At 44.2% G+C, this 19,768-nt stretch overlaps 2 protein-coding genes across 2 annotated transcripts; one reads left to right on the forward strand and one right to left on the reverse strand.

Moving 5' to 3' along the window:
- Positions 1-4,048: 4,048 nt before the first annotated feature.
- LOC135388186 (G-patch domain and KOW motifs-containing protein-like) lies at positions 4,049-10,265 on the reverse strand. The gene is made up of 10 exons (XM_064617575.1): positions 10,098-10,265; positions 9,825-9,997; positions 9,391-9,628; positions 8,882-9,053; positions 8,338-8,470; positions 6,120-6,273; positions 5,952-6,048; positions 5,791-5,860; positions 4,400-4,485; positions 4,049-4,303 (listed from the first exon to the last, which is right to left on the reverse strand). Exons 1-10 carry the CDS (start codon positions 10,256-10,258, stop codon positions 4,169-4,171), a joined length of 1,419 nt encoding a protein of 472 aa, XP_064473645.1. The 5' UTR covers positions 10,259-10,265; the 3' UTR covers positions 4,049-4,168.
- Positions 10,266-10,466: 201 nt separating this feature from the next.
- On the forward strand, positions 10,467-18,226 carry LOC135388188 (U3 small nucleolar ribonucleoprotein protein IMP4-like). Its single transcript, XM_064617577.1, has 9 exons — positions 10,467-10,605; positions 10,703-10,811; positions 10,901-10,984; positions 11,040-11,149; positions 11,215-11,347; positions 11,439-11,593; positions 13,748-13,842; positions 16,049-16,119; positions 18,071-18,226. The coding sequence occupies exons 1-9, from the start codon at positions 10,603-10,605 to the stop codon at positions 18,187-18,189; spliced, it is 879 nt and encodes a 292-aa protein (XP_064473647.1). The 5' UTR covers positions 10,467-10,602; the 3' UTR covers positions 18,190-18,226.
- Positions 18,227-19,768: the final 1,542 nt, after the last annotated feature.

Consider the following 19,768-nt stretch of genomic DNA (forward strand, 5'->3'; position numbering starts at 1 on the left):
TCCGTTTTCCCCTTCGTCTAGAATTCGTTGCTCGATCGCAACTGTCGGAGTTTTTAAACTTCTGTTCTGCGGTTTAAGTGGCTGAATCATATTCAAGTCGCAGAAACCTGGAAGGACTATAGATTTTGCATCCGATGTTTCCGTCGGCCTCGGGGCTTCGTCACCAGTAGTATGTTGGGGCTTTTCCCGTCTTATGCTCACGTCCTCGCCGTCGAAGGCATCACCTCGCGAAGTAAGCTTTGCTTGAAAGCGATCTTCAGGACATCGATCATGAACATGAACTTCAGCTTTATCTATCCTAACGTGAACGTCGGGGACAACGCTTTCTTCGTTCCTCATGTCGATATTCATCAATGTGCTGCCGGTAACCGTCCTCTGCAAGACATCCGGTTCTGCCACAATATTTTGCGCTGGCGGTGGACCCACCGTTGGGGCCGCAGACACCACGGAACATTGTGAGGGTGACCCGCTAGATCGACGTCTACTTTTCCGTGTGAAGTAGTAGTGGAGGACTTGTTTGACTTTCTTCTGAGTCTTCTTGGTCGATTCAACGCTGCAGGCTGCGCCGGGCGAAGAGGGCTCGCTCGTGGTGTCGTTGTTTGACGCCTTGCTCGACCTGCTGTTGACACGGCGACCCGAGAAGATGGATGGGAAGTAACGACCCTGTGGCGATGACCTTCGTCGGCCGTCCATCGAGCCCCGGGGGCCCTGCCTGCCGTACGGGCGGCGGCGCCGCCTTGCAGATAGGACTGCACTCCACTAGGAGCACGGTTCTTCGAAGGAAAACGGGCGGAAGGCTAGCAGCTGCTTCCTCGTCGTCTTCCTAGTCGCATGAAAAGAAGGCTCAACAAAAAATGCTAACGCGCCTTTGACAAAGACTCTACCACTGTCAGGCTATTGAGATATTGTCCCAGAATAATGGCTTGCTCTACGTCGCTTTGGAATGATTTCGCGAGCTCGATGCTTACGATGATCATTTTTAGATCCGCCGAATGATATAAAAAATTCTGATGGGTGGTCTCACTTCCTACTTTGCTATTGTAAATGCAATCTTCTGCATTTATGAAAGGTAATCCATCATACCGTCACTGTACCGAAACACAAAATATGGGCCTACACCATATGCTTCCGCAATGCGAGATCTATGTCATATGTTGGGCGATGACGTGAGTGCGGTTTAAGTCCTGTTCCCTCCGTAATAACCGCACAGTTCCTACGCGCATCCACGATGCCATTTACTTGTCCATTTTCATTTCTACTGGGGATCGGTCTCGCGTTTTAGGCCACGTAGCGCTCGTCTGGCAACCATCGCACTTAACTAAGCGGCCAAGCGCCAAGCCTAGCCTCCAAGGAGCCGAAAGAAGCCTAAGCCGTTTTTCTAGTCCGCCATTCATTTTCGAAGTGGTCGTTGCAATGTGAGGTTGGGCGGGTTCCGTTGCTAGCTTTGTAATTGGTACGTAGTCCTAGCTTTGACTGTGTGACGATTATCACTTAAAAATTTCCGAGTCATAATGTTGCGTTTCAAAATACGCCCTACCTCATGTATCAACGGCGACTTCGAAAGAAAGCAACGTGGTGGTTTGTAGCATCATTGACGACAGTTCGAGTTTGCTTTGAATCTGCAGTTCAACATTATAACTGCGGATAGTGCAACAAAGTTTTCAATCTGAGATGCTCACCAACACGTTCCTATGATGAGTCAAAGGCGAATATGACGGCACTGCATCTCCCGTTGCCGTCTGGGAAGTGGTAGAGATCGTGTCACTGAAATTAGCCTTGCTCTGAGGACCTTACTGATAGCAGCACAACAGCATTTGTTGTGTTCCTGTGATGACGAATGAGAAAATGAGTTCTCGATGAGTATATCTGTTTCCGTCACTCATTAGTTTAAGTCTGAGGAACACAACGAAAGTTACGGAGTGGGCGAGACAAAGGACACGCGCAGCTGTTTCATTGTGTGTGGTCTATTTCTTTCTCAACTGAGAAAAAATTGGACGCCTTTATCGCAATTTGCACGGGGAGCACATATTAGTGAAGAAACGTGCATTTTGCATAGTCGTAGCGACACGTGGCAATAGGTGTTCAAAAACGTAATTTCTTTTGGCTGGAATAGACTTCAGGCCTTAATGTAGCTGAAACTGGACTTTCATTTTGCATTCGCGTAGGTAATGTTTCGTCCGTATTCAATGAACATGGTCAATGCTATAGACCCTTCATTTTTGTGAATTTTAAGAGCACGTGTAAATATCTAGCAACATTTGGCACTTCGAAACCTATGCATAATTACGACTAATGGGAATGAAATCTGAGGAGCTAAGTGCAGAAGTTGGGCAGAAGACTGGCAACCGCGATGCACCTAGCGTGATCCAAGCAACTAAAACCGTTAGATTCCTGGCGCTCATGTTCGGGTGGCAACGGTCACGTGACCCAGCTCTTGCGCCAACCTAGCAATTTCCAAGTGCTAGGCAGTGTTGCCATGAAATGACTACCTGAATTCGCCATAAGAGTCTTAGAAGACACGCAATTAATGTAAGAGTGTATGAATCCACATGAGATCAGAGGAGAGGTGCACACCCAAATACTTGAACCCTTCAACTCGATCAATTACAGTAGGACCAAGACTATGGAAATATACGGGGGTGGTGGTTCTTTGCAAATGACATCACTGCAGACTTTGCAAACTTGATCTCTATTTGCCATGTCAAACGAGACATTGAGCATACGTTGGTTAGCTTCGGATTGCACTTCAGTGTACACGTAGGGTTGCCACCTTTCGTAGTGAAAAATACTGGCTGAGGGAAAGGATGAAAGGCTCGTGGAAAAGGGAAAGTGGGTGAGGGGTGGACGAGCACACACATAGAGAGAGAGAGCGTGCTCGCTCAAGATAATACGAGGAAACATATGTTCCTGTGTGTGGTTGTATCATTGTGCTAGAAATAACAATGAGAATAGTAATAACAATGAATAACTAAGAAATCGACTGGTGACTGCGGAGCTGGGTCTGTTCCAGATTTATTCAAGCTGTAGTGGAATGTTGAAAGGAAAATCCCGTAAAAGCCCTTATGAAAGGTCTTGAGCCACAAATACCGGCAAAACTCTGCCGGTATCACCTTCCTACCGGCAGCTGGCAGAGCACCCAAATAACCGGCCGTGCCGGTATAATACCGGCCTGGTGGCAACCCTATGTACACGGCATAGTCTTACCTCTGCTGGAATACATGTTACTACTCCATTTATAAACAACACAAAAGAGTGGCGTTTTCAATGGTCATTCAAGACTGCCTGTAAGACATCTGTAATGTCATTTGTGCACACAACCGTTGTCTACGGGTGTTGATGTTTACCGCGGAGACAAGAAAGTTACCGGGCGAGAAGGACATTGCATTTGCAGAGCATCTGGTGCTGGTCCTCGGCTTCCAGTTGACACACATCGCAGGTCACTGTTTGTTATCTTGTAACAAAAGATCCGGTCTCCATGTGTCCTGCGGTGAGAGACACAGGTTCTTGCACTTCACCTGATTCTCTCCAGCCATTCTAATCACCTGCCCCAAAATCAACAGTGTAGTCACTTTTCCCCATTCGTCCGTTCGTTGTCTCTTCCCACATGTTCCTTGCTTGGAGGTTTCATTTGTGTGTATCTTCACATTTTTTCTCATTTTGTGTTTGTTCTCTTTAATGACGAATTCCTATGAGTTCATAGTATTACATACTTATGACTAATTCCATAATGTGATTCAGGCAGTGTAGATAAAAACAAGTTTAAAATTTCAGAATAGCCGCCATCATTTAGCTGAGGAATTGTGGGAAGGATCTGCGAGCACGCCCTCCAGACCCCCGAGCGAATATCCAAACACATAGTGGGTGGATCTGAGCGAAAAAACATAAATGCCCATAGTTGCTTCTATAAAAGTTGTAATATATCAACACAGCCTGATTGACCTGTGAACCACAAGGGAGGTCGCCATTGTTGACGGGAAAAATCTAACGTCTTGCCATACTCGCGTTGCAAAGTTGCGCGTTTTGTTACCAACAAGTGCTACAATACAGCTGGTGACCATGTGCTTATATTTGAGCTGCTAAGATTTATGAATATTTGTACATGCTTATATACATAGACAGAATGCTTGAACATGATTTGAAGACAACTCTGTTAATGACTCATAATTATTCAGTAGTATTGATGAGACACGTCGCCAACGTATTCTGATATCGTGTCGTAGTCAAATTCTCGGACTTCTTTGTCCCGCAGCATTTGAACCATTGCTCGGCACTTGTCTTTGTTCCGCTGGACGACTGTGCCGACCTGAAAGGTAATGGGAGGGCGTATCAACATTTTTATCCAGTTGGTTATGTGCAAAAAAATGTGTAAGCATTTTCTCTTTCACTTTGGAACCCCTACCTGTCCACAGTATCGCCCAGTGAGTACCATAACGTATCCAGGTGACTTTCTGGGTATCACAGTTTCCAACATTGATGCAGTGACATCTGCAAAACATAACAGACTATGAGATGACACTGTCATCTTCAACAATTGACATTGTCAACATGTTACAGATCCCTTCGTGCATAATATATAGAGCCTGAAGTTTTAGGGTTTAACTCGATTCTTCTCCTAGTTTGCATCCCGAATTCATTAGGGTGAAATCCGATTTTTACTCTGGAAATTGCCCTCACTGAGACTGCTGTAGGAACGCACATTAACTTGTTTGGCAGCAAATGCAGTTACATCACTGTTTGTACCAAACCAGTACAGTTTGAGTAGCTCAGCCCAATTTCTCCCCGAATTTATCCAACTGGAAGTTTTTTTTCACCCGAATTTGCACGAATTTAGAACACGTTTATTTACCTGATTTTTACCCCCGCGAATTCAGAAGACAATATTTCCTGAAAACTCCAGGATCTAATAATAATGTATGAATTTAACGGGGCACTAAAATTAAAAAACAACTTGCTCTCAAATGAAGGTCCATGTTTCAATTAGTACAATTCTAACAAAATTAGTTCACGCAAAGCTACTGTTTAGAAGAAAAACGCAATGAAAACAGCCACCTTCGGCGGCGACGAATAGGATCCCGAGGAGGCAAAGATTGGCGTCATCCAATCAGACAGCAGGAGAAGTGTGCACATACCTTTTGTGCGTGTGTGGATTTGAGCTCCGCATAATTCTGATTGTAGCTTCGAAACGGAACCAAAGTTTGGAATTATGATAACAAGTATGAAATTAATATAGCGCGTAATAAAATTTGAAGCGATGTTGCCTTTGCATTTTAGTGCCCCTTTAATTATTAAGAGGTACATAAAGACATCTTTACGCTACTGCTCTGCTGTCGTGAACACTCCTGCATCATTTACGATCTGTTGGCTGCTCTTCGAAAAATAAGCCGCAAACTTGAACTGCGTTTTAAATTCACGTTCCACATACTTGGCTTTCGTATCTCATATTTAGAGCTTGAAATTTTTGGGAAATATTTTTTTTCTAAATTCCGGGAGTAAAAATCGGGTAAATAAACGTGGTCTAAATTCACACGAATTTGGGTGGAAAAACTTCCAGTATGCTAAATTTGGGGATAAATCTGGCTCATTTACTCAAATTAACTATACTAGTGTGGTAGAAACAGTGATGTGACTGCATTTGCTGCCAAACAAGTTAGTGCGCGTTCCTGCGGACGTCTCAGTGAGGGCAATTTGCTGGGTAAAAATCCGGTTTCACCCTAAAGAGGCAACCTTCAATTCGGGGAAGAACTGGATTAAACTCAACTTCAGGGTCTACTCATATTTTCAGATTCTTACCTTCGAGAATCTTGCCATCCTCCGTGTTGCAGAGGCATGTCGTCAGTGAGGTGACGTCTTCTATAGTCATCTAGTCATAGTCATAGTCAGATAGTCAGACTAGTCATCATAGTCAGATTCCGCTGGAGAGCAGAAAGCCAAGATGAAGCAATACTACCTACCTTCATATTATAATATTTTCCGTTACGGAACTTCTCGTCAATGAATCTGACCCTAATCTGTGGCCGCAGCCAGTTCTCGGATTTTTTGTGGTGTGACCTTAAAGAAGAATTGTGGTTTGTTACAAGACGCGAGAGGTTGCCAGTCTGTAGGAAACTGGTTTCCCTTACACTTTCGAACTCTCCTTCTTGCTGGAGCTTGCATGGTGTTTATGAGTTTTTTCAGATTTGTGTTTCTTGCTCGAGGGATATTCCTGCGGTGGCGGCATTAGCTCTTCCTCCTGCGGCTCATGTTTCCTTTTGTAGTCTTCATACTTGTCCTTATCTGTTAATGCATGGCATATACATGTTACGATGTGCATAACCACCTGCTGTGGAAAACAGATTAGCGTGAAGCGAATTAATACATGTGCTCTTGAGATAAGATATTCACTGGGTACCCTGCACTCATGCAACCAAAGTCACAAACAGCAAATGTAGTACCCCTGGCACACGGCAAAGTGAACGTCAGTCACATTTAACATAACATCATCATTTGCTCGAGTAAGATGGAGCTACACGGCAAAGAAAAATGTCATTCGCTAATGATAATAACGACGTACCGTGAAATAGTTTTGCTGGGTTATTTGTGAATATTGGTGGGCGTGTCTTATATATGTATTGTCATTACTTACACGACAAACTACATACACGAGGGGTGTTCAAGTCAAACCGGGACTTTCTGTCTCCTGAGTGTACAAATGGCTCGCGCTACTTCTTTTTCGTCATTTTCACACACGACAGGCCTGCGCGTTCACCACGTGGTGGTCCAAAGTTTGTGCAAAACAGAAGACACGTGCTGGACAAGATGGCCGACAACGAGGTGAGCGCGCACGTTGAACAGCGAATTGTCATGAAGTTTCTCGTGAACGAAGGCGTAACGTCATCTGAAATTCACAGAAGACTTCAGGCTCAGTATGGCCACGATACACTTAGCCGCAGCAAAGTGTTGAAACGTGGGTGCACCATTTCACTCCTGAGTCTAAACGTGCATCAAAACAGTGGAAGCGTCCGGGCTCGCCGGCTCCCAGGAAGTTCCGAAGCACCCTGTCTGCGGGTAAGGTCATGGCCACGGTTTTCTGGGACAAGGCTGGCGTTGTTCATGTTGATTTTCTACCCAGTGGTACCACCAACAATAGTGTATATTACTGCCAGGTTCTCAGGGATGTGCATAAGACGCTGAAGCAAAAGTGGCCGGGCCTCATCACTAAAGGAGTCCTCCTCCTACAGGACAATGCATGCCCGCATACCGCGCATCTCTCGACACGCACCTTACAGGAACTTACACTCCAGACCTCGCCTCCAGCAATTTCCATCTCTTCGGGCCACTGAAAGCGTTCCTTGGGGGCCGCCACTTCAGCTGCGACGACGAGGTGAAGAATGCGGTCCGATCATGGCCTCTATGCGCCGGCAAGGATTTCTACGCTACTGGCATCCAAGCCCTCGTGAAACGCTGGGACAAGTGCATTAGTGCAGCTGGAGATTAAGTTGAAAAATAAAACTAATTTCCCGCCTGTAAGTTAATTTTACTTTTGCGAAAAATGAAAGGTCTCGGTTTGACTTGAACACCCTTGTACTTTGTACGCTGTTTTGTACGTTGTTGGCAAACCTAAACCATGTTTGCTTTTGACAATTGTGGAAGGCACAGGCCTAGACAATAGAGTAACCGAATCCCAATTTAGGCATGGCATGGCACAGTAAGTAATTTAGGCATGGCACAAATCAGCTTGGCACTGAACGATTTGACTGGAAATGAGTAGTTTTTGAAGCAACATGGAAAAAAAACTTGTTGGAGAATAACTTTCGATACCTGTTTCTTTTCTTTTCGCTGCTTTAGGTACACATTTGGTGCCAGAGGGAAAAGCGAATGAGTTTCCCAAACTCATTCGCTGAGAGAATACTAGTTTAATGAATTGCAATTTGGTGGTACCATGTGGCACTGAACATTCGCTGGTAATGACATTGAAATTGCCATGTGATAAGGGTATTCAAAGTTGCTCACTAAGCCAGAAATGTGCCCATTTGAAGCTAAACTGGTACAGACTTAGCAAATTTGACAAAAAAATATGCAAATAACATTGTGGGTTGCTGGAAAACTGCGTTTTCTCACAATGCACTCCAAAACAGTTATCAGTACGATCAGTGCCAAGAAAGCAACAAGTTTGAAGAGTAATGGCATGAGAAAGCAACGAATTTTGTAGAAAAATAGCATTTGAAGAAAGCAACAAATCTGAAGAAAATAGCACTGTCACACTCAACTATGATTCGTTTGGTTTCGTTACACTTAGTTGCACTCTCAAGATACAATGTGACCCTTGGTTTGGAGTAAGAAAGCTCTTACAGTACTTACTAAGTAGCTTTCCTTCTTTCTGATACTCCTTCTGAGTGACGAGCCTAATGAAGAGTTCATTGACGGTTGCTATCTTCCCGCCCAGAGCCAGCTTGACGAGAACTCGAGCATTCTCGTCGTCCAAGCCTTCCACCTGATAGAATAAGAAAGGTTCAGAATTCATTCAAAAGTGGGTCCAGAGGTCTCTCGACCTGCCAACTCTGACTCTTCCAGAGCTGCTTCATGCAAGCTCCCACTTGAGAAAGGACAACCTAACCCTCAGAACCTCTATGTAATGAACCTGCATGTACAGTGAAAATAGGAACGTTGTGAAGTGTATCTGTGGTCCCATGCGTCGAAACTCCAATCGTGAACTACTGATACAATGAAGTTCTTCACCATAAAGACCACTACAGTCCCAAATCGTTTGTAAACAATGGGGGGGGGGGGGGTACTTGTAGGAGACAAACAAGGGGATATGCAACGTCCCTCATTCTTTGGCAACATTATCTATGCACAATGTCCCAATATACATGAGGTGCACGGTTGTGAAACACTTCAGTACCTGCCCATACAGGTCCTTATGTGGACCTTGCTCAATGTAAACGTAGGCTCCTTTCCGCAACACGAGCTGTCCTTCTTCCTTGGCTACAAAAGCTGGTGCCTTCCGTGCCTTGGATTCTGCTCCCAGTCCTAGCCCCTTTGGGCGCAGGACCACATCCTTGAGTTCAATCACTCTGTAACAAGAAGCCAGATATATTCTAACTGTTCGCTCAAAAACTGAAAAGTACTGTACATTCACACTACCTTCTCATGCTCAATGCCTTACGAAAAATATGACCTTTTTTTTTTCATGCATGAATTTTTGGGCATTTGGGAACAAATCAACATGATATCCAACAGCAAGTCAAGCACAGTCAAAATGGCTCTGTTACAACGTTGCTGATTGTGTCCCTGGTGAACAGGTAAAGAAATTAAATTGTGTGACACACTGATCTTCAGTGACAGAATTATTTCAAAGAACATGCTAGGTTGGAGCCCTGTGCCACGAGAGACAACAGCAAAGGTCCTCACTGAGTACAACGCGCCCCGATTGGCTTTCCGGGGGCCCAGCCCATTCCTCTCAACATCGCCAACCCGTACTCTTCAATGGGTACATTCTCGTAATCATCCATGGTAGGTTCTTCTGCGCGAAGTGTTACATCCACTTTTTCGTCTGTTTCATATCCTTCGGGAACTTTGTTCTGAACCAGCAGAGGGATGCTGCGTGTGTTTTCGACGCCGTTTTCGTCTTGGCCAGTTGAAGAGACACCTGAGAGGACGGCAAAGAACAACAACTTTATTTCCATGGGAATGAGAGGGGCATTTAATCAGCATAGGCAATATTCAACCACGTTGCTCGCGATAATTTAGTGAGGGTGCAATAATGAGCTGCACAGAAAGAAAGATGTACTTCAGCAACCGCCACATTCCTTAAGATACTTTGACCTTATTCATATGTTTCCCACCTGAAAGGATTTCCTTGACGGCTTGCTGTTCGAGGCTCAGTTCCCCGGGGTCTTTGGCATCGCTGATATCCTCGGATGAATTTGTGTTTGTATTTTCTTTCCTGGGCAATCTCCAAACGTTTGTTTTTATTAAAGGAATAACAAGATCTTTCTTTTTGGGCTTCGGCTGTGAGCTGTAAAATCAGAAGTTGCTTGAAACTGTGCGTGTTGATAGGGGCAAACAGAAACACGAATGGACGTTCGTTTACGTTACTATTCAATGAGGCACCTTACCTTCTGACGCCATCTCCGTCTACAGACAAGACAAAATCTGTTTCCTCCAGTTCTGTCGTTGATGAATCATTATGTTTGTTTTCCAATATCACCTTCTTTTCAATCTTTTTGGAAAATTTGAAGCTCAGCATATTAGTTTCTGATGAGATCGCTGCCGCCATCTTGGAAATCAACGTAATAGGTAAATTCGGCCGACTATAAATCTCATGATGTTAGTTTCGTATAGCAAAGTCAGATTGATAAACAACCAGTTGGTCTTAAATTATATGCTATAGCTATTTGGTACAGTAGTTAAATCGTTCATAGCAAACACAATAAAAGCTGTTACGCTTGAGAAAATATGATAGCCAGTCTCGTCCTTGTCTACTTCTGGTTCCGTTCGAGCTTCCTGTTTTCATGATCACGTTGTTTCGTTCGCGGTGTTCGCGGTTCACGGCATGTAGTTTTCACTGGTCACACGTGGTTTTTCTGAATTTACAAGCCAAAAGTTTAAGATTCGACCAAAATGGTAATCTTTCACCACCGTGGCTGCGTGCGTCTTCGGCGGTTGAAGCTTTCTTGGTGCTGTGTCGCATATTTCATGCTAAATGTTTCCTCTTCTGCAGCTCCGGCGTCTTGCTCGCGAACGTAGAGAATACCTCTACAGGAAGTCCATAGAAGACAAACGGAGGACTATAGAAGAGAAAAAAGAGCGTCTGAAGAGAGCTCTCGATGGTAAGTATTTTTCGCTGCAAGTGATGCAACAATGAAACAATTCCGACCTCGATGATCTCGAACTCTTCCGATCACCCTGATGTATTCAGAGAACCAGCCGATTCCTTATGAGCTACGTGAAGAAGCATTGGCCCTGCAACGTTCTCTCGAGTGGGACGACCCCGGCAGTGAAGGTACAGAGTGTGCTTTTTAACGTCGTCTTGCGTGAAACCGGAGTTATACACACAGGAATCCTGAGTCAGGAAGACGACGAATACAGATGGGCTGGTGTACATGACCCAAAGATTGTGGTCACCACTTCCAGAGATCCTAGTGCCAAGTTGAAGCAATTTTCAAAGGTACACAGCTTCGCACAGAAGTCGTAGAATGTTGACGTGTCATATATTTTGAATGGAAATTTCAGGAATTGCGACTGGTGCTCCCAAACGCTCAGCGAATGAACAGAGGCGGTTATGAAATGAAGCAGTTGATCCAAGCATGCCGCGCTAACGAAGTGACAGACTTTGTTGTCGTCCACGAGACGAGAGGAAGCCCGGGTATGTTTTATTATTTTACTTCATTTGTTAGGTGATTTACCTGGGTGAACCATGAGTCATCCTTATATAAAGTGCTTGTCATCACCACCAGATGGACTTATCATCAGCCACCTTCCATATGGCCCAACAGCGTACTTCACCATCTTCAACGTTGTCATGCGCCATGACATTCCAGATATAGGCACCATGTCGGAAGCATATCCTCACCTCATCTTTCACAACTTCAAGACGAGGCTTGGGAAAAGGGTAAGGGAGAATTTGAACCCTGTGAATCATATATGACTAGAACCACACCGTAGCTTAGCACAAGCAAGCAGAGCCGTAGCGACGGGGGGGCGAGAGGGGCAGCTGCCCCGGGAGCCCTTGCCAGAGAGGGCACAAGAAATGCAGGCCCTGGCTGATTGGTTGGGCAGGATAAAGCGGGAACGAAGAGAAGTTGAATTTACGATCTCGGCAGTGCAAATAAGCGTTTTCATTTCTTTGTTTACAGGGCTTCTGAGGGCAGTGGGAGAAGGGGGGGGGGGGGGGGCACTTCAGATTTACACTGCCCTGGGCACAAACTTGCCTTGCTATGGCTTTGTACGCAAGATTCTTTTTTGGGAACTGTTGTTGCATTTCAGCCAGCTTTTGAAGTCCGGAAAGCCGTGAGAGTGCCCCTCAACATTCGAGGCCCAGATAAATGGGTGTTCAGAAATTGACCAAGTGGTGCACAAAAACCACTGAATATCTAGAAGTACCATATATATTGGCATCTGTGAATCAACTGGTATCGCATAGCACATACTGATCCCAAGGTTGTGAGGTTGATCCCGGCATGTTCCACGAGGGACGTTACATACAGTGTACTATGTGCTCGGCTTCTTCGGCGCACATTAAAAACACCCCAAGGTTGGCGAAATTAATCTGCAGACAGCCTAAATGGCTATGTGGCAGACATCGCTACTGATTCCTTATACCTAAGGCCCTCGGTTTTCCACGAAATTCGGAATTAATCGTGGAATCCTTCGTTTGGCACAGAATTTCACAGAATCCCTTATTTTGAGGGGTGTGTGAGTTCGAGTTCTCGAATTCGAATCGAATATCAATCACTCTAAGTACTCGACTGGCGAATCGGATACCCGATATTTGGGTTTCCGGATATTCAACTATTTGCCGAATACGAACGACGCCTTCCGAAAGTTGGCTTCACCTGACGCTTCTCTGAATGGGGTGAAGCCTGCTCTACAAAATTGAAGCGTCCTTTACGAAATTGTCCATGCTGCAGGACCAACACAGATAGATTGTAGTTTAGCTTAAGATAACGTTAGCCCAAGTTTATTGTGCACACTTCGCCTGAGGAAGGGGCGGCGTCCCCGAGGCGTGCAGCTTAGCGGGGGCAGTGATTTTGATTTGATGTCTGGGAGGTTCAAAAAGTTGACTCTTAAATAATGCCTACAGCCCAGGAACAAAAAAGGGTGTCCTGAAGATGTAACTTCCCCAGGGCACGTATTGTAAACTCCTTCCTATAAAGTTCCTATGAACTCCGTAGATGTTAAAAGATCTTTCAGCAGGTATAAAATGATTGCAGGCGACAGATAGCATCACAGGAGGACACACGGTATCATGTATGTAATGGTGGGCCACAACAGTGCTTTGAATCTGTAATTTTATAAAATATTTTTTGTTCCCACATTATTCGGGAAAATAAAGTGTTTCTTGTTTCAAGCAGCCGTTGACTGCTCACCATGGAAAATCGCGGAATTTTGAATTTGCCGCAGCAGGAAACTGAGGGCCTTACTTATACCCCTTGGGGGTATTACAAACTTGGAGCTCCCCTTACAAAAATTTTTTTTTTCTTTGCCATGATGCTGTGCATTTGAACTCTGCGAAAAATTTTAGCAGCTCTTGTTTTTAACATTGCGTTCACTGTGCCACCTGTTCTCACTCGGGGATCACCTGACTCACCAACTGGCATGTTATCTTCCGTTGCATTCGTAAGACCAGAAGGGTAGAGACGGAGTGCAGTAGGGTGAAGCTCAAATGAGGTATGCATAGAAACATGGCACGTGTGGTTTAGTCATGATAATGCATACACAAACACTGCAAAATTAAGTTTGAAAGTCTTCTGATGATCGTATTCTGGAAAAGCCTCGTCGTATCACAGCTCTACGTGACTCTTCGTCTATTAAACGTATTGACTAGTTCACACGACATTGAAAAATAAGTGAGGCACAAATTAATGCCTTTGTGCACTGTAGGTTTCGTTTTGTTTCACAGAACACATGCGTTTACAGTATGCAGTGTCTTATGCTGTGGACATGGCACTCCCTGAACTAAGCCATAAATTTCTCCAAATTACTACACCTGCTATCAAAAGTCCCGGAAAATAGTTTATGGGTTTTTTTTTCTTTCTATTTCCAGGTGATGAACATCCTAAAGTACCTTTTCCCTGTGCCCAAGGAAGATTCTCATCGTGTCATCACATTTGCCAATCAGGACGATTACATCTCTTTTCGGTGAGGATCACCAGCCCACGAAGCTGTAGTTGTCACATGTTCATTCATGGTTGAGGGTACGATTATGCCCTTGTGTTTTTGTTTTATATTTTATGTTTTTGAAAATCAGGTTTTATTTTGGGAGCTGTAACACAGGGTGAAATCCGGCTATGCGGGAATACCGGGTGTTTCATGAAGGTTCCCCGGCTCGAATAATTTGTAAACGGGTGGCTCTATCGAAGAGCTTTCGTTTCAGTGAGCATCCCTGAGACATCGGACAATAACTCAGCAGTGAGCGGCTCATTTGCATACGCGCACTAATTGAATAAGATTCCTAGCTTTTAAATTTCGCTTCGGATGCTTTCGGAACCCATTTTACTGTGGGAACCTCGAGTGAAAAATATTCCGGCAAGGAAACCACGTCGACACTGGTGATTTTTGGAGCAATTAATTGGTTTCTGTTTACGTATTTCTTGCGCGGAGCAGTGTCCACTTCGCTCAGCTGTTGATCCGCCTGGTTCACACGCGAGGATAGGAACAGCCGCAAGAGATGCTTATGCATGCCTTTTCCTTCTCGAAACGACTAGTGCAGAGTGCTTGCGGTGGATCTGTCCATCATAAAGGCACCCCATGTGTGAACTGGTGGTAGGGTTGCCACCAGGCCGGTATTATACTGGCACGGCCGGTTATTTGCGCGCTCTGCCGGTTGCTGGTAGGAAGGTGATACCGGCAGCCTTTTGCCGGTATTTGTGGCTCAAGACCTTTCATAAGGGCTTTTACGGGGTTTTCCTTGCAACATTCCACTGCAGCTTGAATAAATCTGGAGCACAGACCCAACTCCGCAGTCACCAGTCGTTTTCTTAGTTATTCATTATTATTATTATTATCATTGTTATTCATTACGTCTTGTGTTCGGAGGGTACAAGAGCAGTGGTTGCGCAAAGCTGTTGGTGGTTGTGTCGAGCCAGCTAGAACGTTCCTCACCCACTTTCCCTTTCCCACGTGCCTTTCCTCTTTTCCCTCGATTACACCTCCTCTCCCTCAGCCGGTATTTTTCACTCCGAAAAGTGGCGGATGAACAAGTAATTGGCAGCCGGATAGCTGAGCAATAGCAGCAGAGCAAGCAATAGCTTGCAATGGTGCTCCGCGCAATAAATACGTAAACTGAAACCAAGTACCGTATTCACTCGTGTATAAGACTCGCATTTTGTTTTTACCCAAAAAACTTTGCTTCATGGAGGGGGTGTGTTCAATAAGCGGGGAAAAATTGTAACCCACCTCTTGAGGTGCACTTAACTTTCGTTGTATTCTGAGATACTGTCTGCGGCAATCTCCCCGGGATTGAACATTGCGATACTGCCTTATTGTTGTGATTTATTCCAAGATATCCACGGCGATCTCTCAGGATTCTATCAAGAGTGGACAAAATACATACTCCTTAATGTCCGTAGCATTCGTCGTTCTTCACTCTCGCGCCAGGCGCTCCTCATTGGGGTGTCTTCAATATGCAAGTTAGTCCAATATGCGAGCAAATACGGTAATTACTAAAAATATCACTAATGTCGCCATGTACTTGTTATTTGTTTTTTTTCTGGAATTTTTTTTTTACTTAAAGTGACAATCGGTAAAACAGAGGTTTCGAGCACATCCAAAGTTATATTTAAAAGTTTGGAATTTTATTTAATTTAAGAGCATATGCAAATGAGCCGCTCACTGCGCAGTTCTTTGCCGATGTCTCGGGGATGCTCACTGCAGAGGAAAGCTTTTCGATAGCGCCACCTGTTTACGAATTATTCAGCCGGGGGACCTTTGTGGAACCCCCGGTATATCGTGTAGAAAAGGAAATTTTTGTGTGGAAATAAATGAAGAGCGTGTCTCACATTTTGGATGAACACAAGAAGCAGAGCGGTTGTGTTTAATGCGCTGTGCTTGGCATTCTTTGCATTTGCACTTTGGCAAGCTTACGAGTTTTACCTCAAATGATAATGTGCAAACTGGGGGGCAAAAAATTGATTTTACCCTAAAACGCAAGGCTCTAAGTAAAGTGCATGGACATAGTCAAGTGAAGCCACACAGTTATGGCAGCATAACCAGTGATTTTCTACCGCCATTGTCCGTGACATGAAATACGTTCACACTGCTATGTGAATCTGCTGAATGGCTGCTGCTTGCGTCTAGTCTTCAGTAGAAAAGATTGACATAAATATGTTTAAAATGATTTTGTCAGGCATCACACGTATAAGAAGGTGAACAAGGAGAACACATTGGAAGAAGTTGGACCAAGGTTTGAACTGAAATGTAAGTGCACAATCTTTAACTTGCATTGGTAGTTGTTAAGCAAAGTAGTTCCAGTCTAATAGTTTTTCTGGATGTGGTACACGGAGCTTTTCTTTGTACTACCCACCAACGTGCCTCAGAAATTAAACTCTCTGCAACATTCACCTTCTGCAACAGTAGAAATTTGGTTGAGTGTGTTTAAAACAGTGATCAGTGCACTGAAACATAAGTAGGGCCCGGATTTTTAGGCGCTAACAGGTAGCGCTGTTCATCGGATAAATCATTCTAGGCCAGCCAACCTTCAGAACCGTATAGTTTTATCTTCCGATTGGAAGGAACGTTGATACATAAAACGGGGTGCGCCCCCTTTCACAGCTTATCGGGAGACAGAGCGATATCATACGCGATGATGATTGGCAATACTGCGTGCTATGCGGTCAAGAGCGCCCCCTGTTAGTGCTTACAAATCCGGGCCCTAAACATGAGACACAAAAATGGAAAATTTTTTTTTGTGTCTGTTTCTGCATTACGCTGATCACTGTTTTGAGATCTTACTTCCGGAGCTATTTGTGAGAGGTACATGTCCCGTTATACACAACAGATTGAACATGACTGTTGTACAGCCGCACATAGCTGCCCTTGGTGGCTCGGTCGGTAGCGTGTCTGCATCCTGGTACCAAGATCGCGGGATCAAACCCGACCAAGTAGTACGGTGGTAACTTGGTAGAAGGGCACAAGTTGCTCAGACACGCTGTCTTCCGCGAGGGCCGTTAAATGTGGCGCCAAGATTTAGGTGCACGTTAAAGGACCTTCATGTGGGCAAAACTAATCCACAGACATGACCACTGTGGCGTCACACATGATCTCAGTTGTCTCGTGATGTCACGCTAGGAATTATCATTAGTAATATTATTATTACATATTACACCTGCACATATACGTTCTCCCACATGTGAGAATGCATTGATTGGAGTGCAAATCCAAAGTGTAACGGTGCAAAGTGTAAATTGTGGTTTCCTTAGTGCATAAATCACGAACAACACAGCAGACATACCTGTTTTTTTTCTATTGCTGTCGAGGCAACACCACCTTACATCCTGTGAGGATAAATGTTTGCAGTTTAGTTCCCCTTTAAAGAATGACAGCTGATAAAAAGTCACCAGCAGTGGGTTGCAGGCCTATACCCTCCAATTGCTGATTGAATGATTTGTAGATTGTCAGCGATGCTACTAATTTACCACCCTATAGCTACCCTCTCATCGACGTACCATGCCACCACACTACACGAAACGCAGGGGCACATGCTGAACACATTGTTTCCTATGATTCTGAACTCATTTATGCATTTATGAAGACTGTCACTGCTGAGAAGGAATATTGAAACAGATAGCGTCAGCCCAAGCAGCACAACCTCTTGGCCCAATATTAAACCAATATTGGCAATGTCGGCAAAATATTGGGCCGGTATTGCCAATATTGGTCCAATATTGGGTCAAGATGTGCTGCTTTGAACAGTAGACCAGTGTCTAACCTGACAGCAACCAGATCAGATCGGAGTTTGAGGACTTTAATTAAGCATTGCGTGTGTGATACAAGTAATAAAAACTATGTGCAAAGTATAATGGGTGTGATTACTGTGAACACTAACCGTGGAGTAGAGCTTAGAATTTATGTGGAGTATTGGTGCTGGTATTTTTGCCTTTGTGACAGAATTTCACTAATTCTCAGTGCAGTATGTCATACACTGGAAAATACGTTTTTTTTTTATGTGTGTGTGTGTGCCCTTATTGCTCTCCATTCGCTTTAAGTAACCAAGCTCACAAGTTTGAGGAACCTCTAGCTCATGTAGTTTGTAGGAAAGCTTCACAAAGCAAAGTGGAGACCACTGGGACCACAACCCCAACACTGGGGAGAAAACAAACACCATTTATCCTAAAGTGGCTAATCCTCTGAAGCGGACTTTCTCTTATAGTGTACGAGATAAAACTGGGAACCCTGGATGAAGCTGCTGCACTGGACGTGGAATGGAGCCTCCGGCCGTACATGAACACTGCCAAGAAGAGGCGCTTCCTTAGCAACGACCCATTTTAGTTGTACAGATATAAAAGCTTGTGGTGCATCGACTTCACCATGCGATGTTATTGCATAGTTATTGCACACTTCGCATGTCACGTGCAAAAAAGAAGGAACAAATGAAACGGCTGTGGCACACGTGGTCTTCCGATTTCAGGAAATAATTTTTTCCAAATTCGGAGGGTAGAAATAAGGGAAATAAACACGTGCTCTAAATTCATTCGAATTCGGGTGGGGAAACTTCCACTATGCTAAATTCGGGGAGAAATCTGGGTCTATTACTCAAACGAATTGTACTGGTTCGGTACAAACGGTGACGTAATTGTGTTTGGTGCCAAACAAGCTAGTGTGCGTTCTTACAGATGTTTCGGTGAGGACAGTTTGCCATGTAAAAATCAGGGTTTACCCTAAAGTGTCAACATTCAGTTCGGGCTGCAAATCCGAGGAAGAATCGGGTTAAACACGAAAACTTCAGGCTGTACATATGAGCTGGGGAAATTTGTCCTTTTCTTCGCTGCTTCGTTCTTGTTCTTCTCCAACGCGAAAGTACTAAACAAAGAAAATTTAAAAATATTTGAGTAGAACACTAAACAAAGGTAACTCGTTACTTTCAAGAAGCTATCAGGTTATAAGTTGCAAAATTTTAAATTTACTATCAAACTAACAAAAACAAGATGGAGATAAAAATATTACTCATATGGATACTCTTTATCTTTTACTGTGACACCTTCTTGGAAGATGGTCTCCTTGCTCCATGTACACAAACCTAGGTGGCATTGCAAAAAACACACAAAGTTCACTTTCTCGTCCTTCCTGTCTCCAAAAAGTAAAAACGCAAATGAACTGTCTTTAATAGGAACTTACAAAGGGTATTTAGATAAGGGGAGGTATTTAGAGGGACCATGATGAGATCCCAAAAACATTGCACGCATATGTAATGCATTCCTAGTTGCTAACCCATTCACCATGTGGAGTATTAACCCAACATTGGTTAGTATAACGGAGATATTAACTAACAACCAGGGCCAAAAAAGGCGACTGCTTCGATGCCACTGTTGCTGGCACGCTGGAGAAACTGGCTGCGACGTCAAAAGTGGGCCACCTTCGCCACCGGTGGGCTAGCTTCGGGCAACCTTAGAGTGAGCAAAGGATGCAGGTGATGTCAGTCCGCTTGCAGGTGACCGCTTGACGCTCTTTTTCTTTTTTTTTTGCATGTGAACTGCGCCAGCCTTGAATGCAATATGGCAAAATAGGATACGTTTCACATAATAGGCCTCCTTGCGAGCCGTCCTCCACTGAGAACTCAGATTTTTTGGGAAACTCTTCGTAAGTTAGAATACTAAATATTTTTAGGAACAGAGTAACTTGAGTAGAATGTTTTATGTTACATACAAGTCTGAAGCTGTTACAATATACATATGTTTGGAGAGTGAATTCGAGAGAGACGTTGCCCAAATGACGTCACAGTTTCAGCCTTCAGTACTTTGCATTTCAGTACTTCTCTCTATTTAGTGAATCACACTTTGCACAGTCACCCCTTTCTTGCTTTGATGTCGGTCAAAGATATAGAGGCTGTATAAGGTATGCCTATATTTCA

This window comes from Ornithodoros turicata, chromosome 3, assembly GCF_037126465.1.
Source record: "Ornithodoros turicata isolate Travis chromosome 3, ASM3712646v1, whole genome shotgun sequence".
Classification (NCBI taxonomy): Eukaryota; Metazoa; Arthropoda; class Arachnida; order Ixodida; family Argasidae; genus Ornithodoros; species Ornithodoros turicata.

Bases quoted from the DNA above. Each gene is read 5' to 3' on its own strand.
- LOC135388186 (XM_064617575.1), bottom strand. From the start codon at position 10,258: ATGGCGGCAGCGATCTCATCAGAAACTAATATGCTGAGCTTCAAATTT. The intron at 4,486-5,790 runs GTAAGAATCTGA...TATGTTTTGCAG, and splicing joins GGATGGCAAGATTCTCGAAG to ATGTCACTGCATCAATGTTG. The intron at 4,304-4,399 runs GTAGGGGTTCCA...ATTACCTTTCAG, and splicing joins CTGGGCGATACTGTGGACAG to GTCGGCACAGTCGTCCAGCG.
- LOC135388188 (XM_064617577.1), top strand. The intron at 10,812-10,900 runs GTAAGTATTTTT...TGATGTATTCAG, and splicing joins TCTGAAGAGAGCTCTCGATG to AGAACCAGCCGATTCCTTAT. The intron at 11,150-11,214 runs GTACACAGCTTC...TGGAAATTTCAG, and splicing joins AGTTGAAGCAATTTTCAAAG to GAATTGCGACTGGTGCTCCC.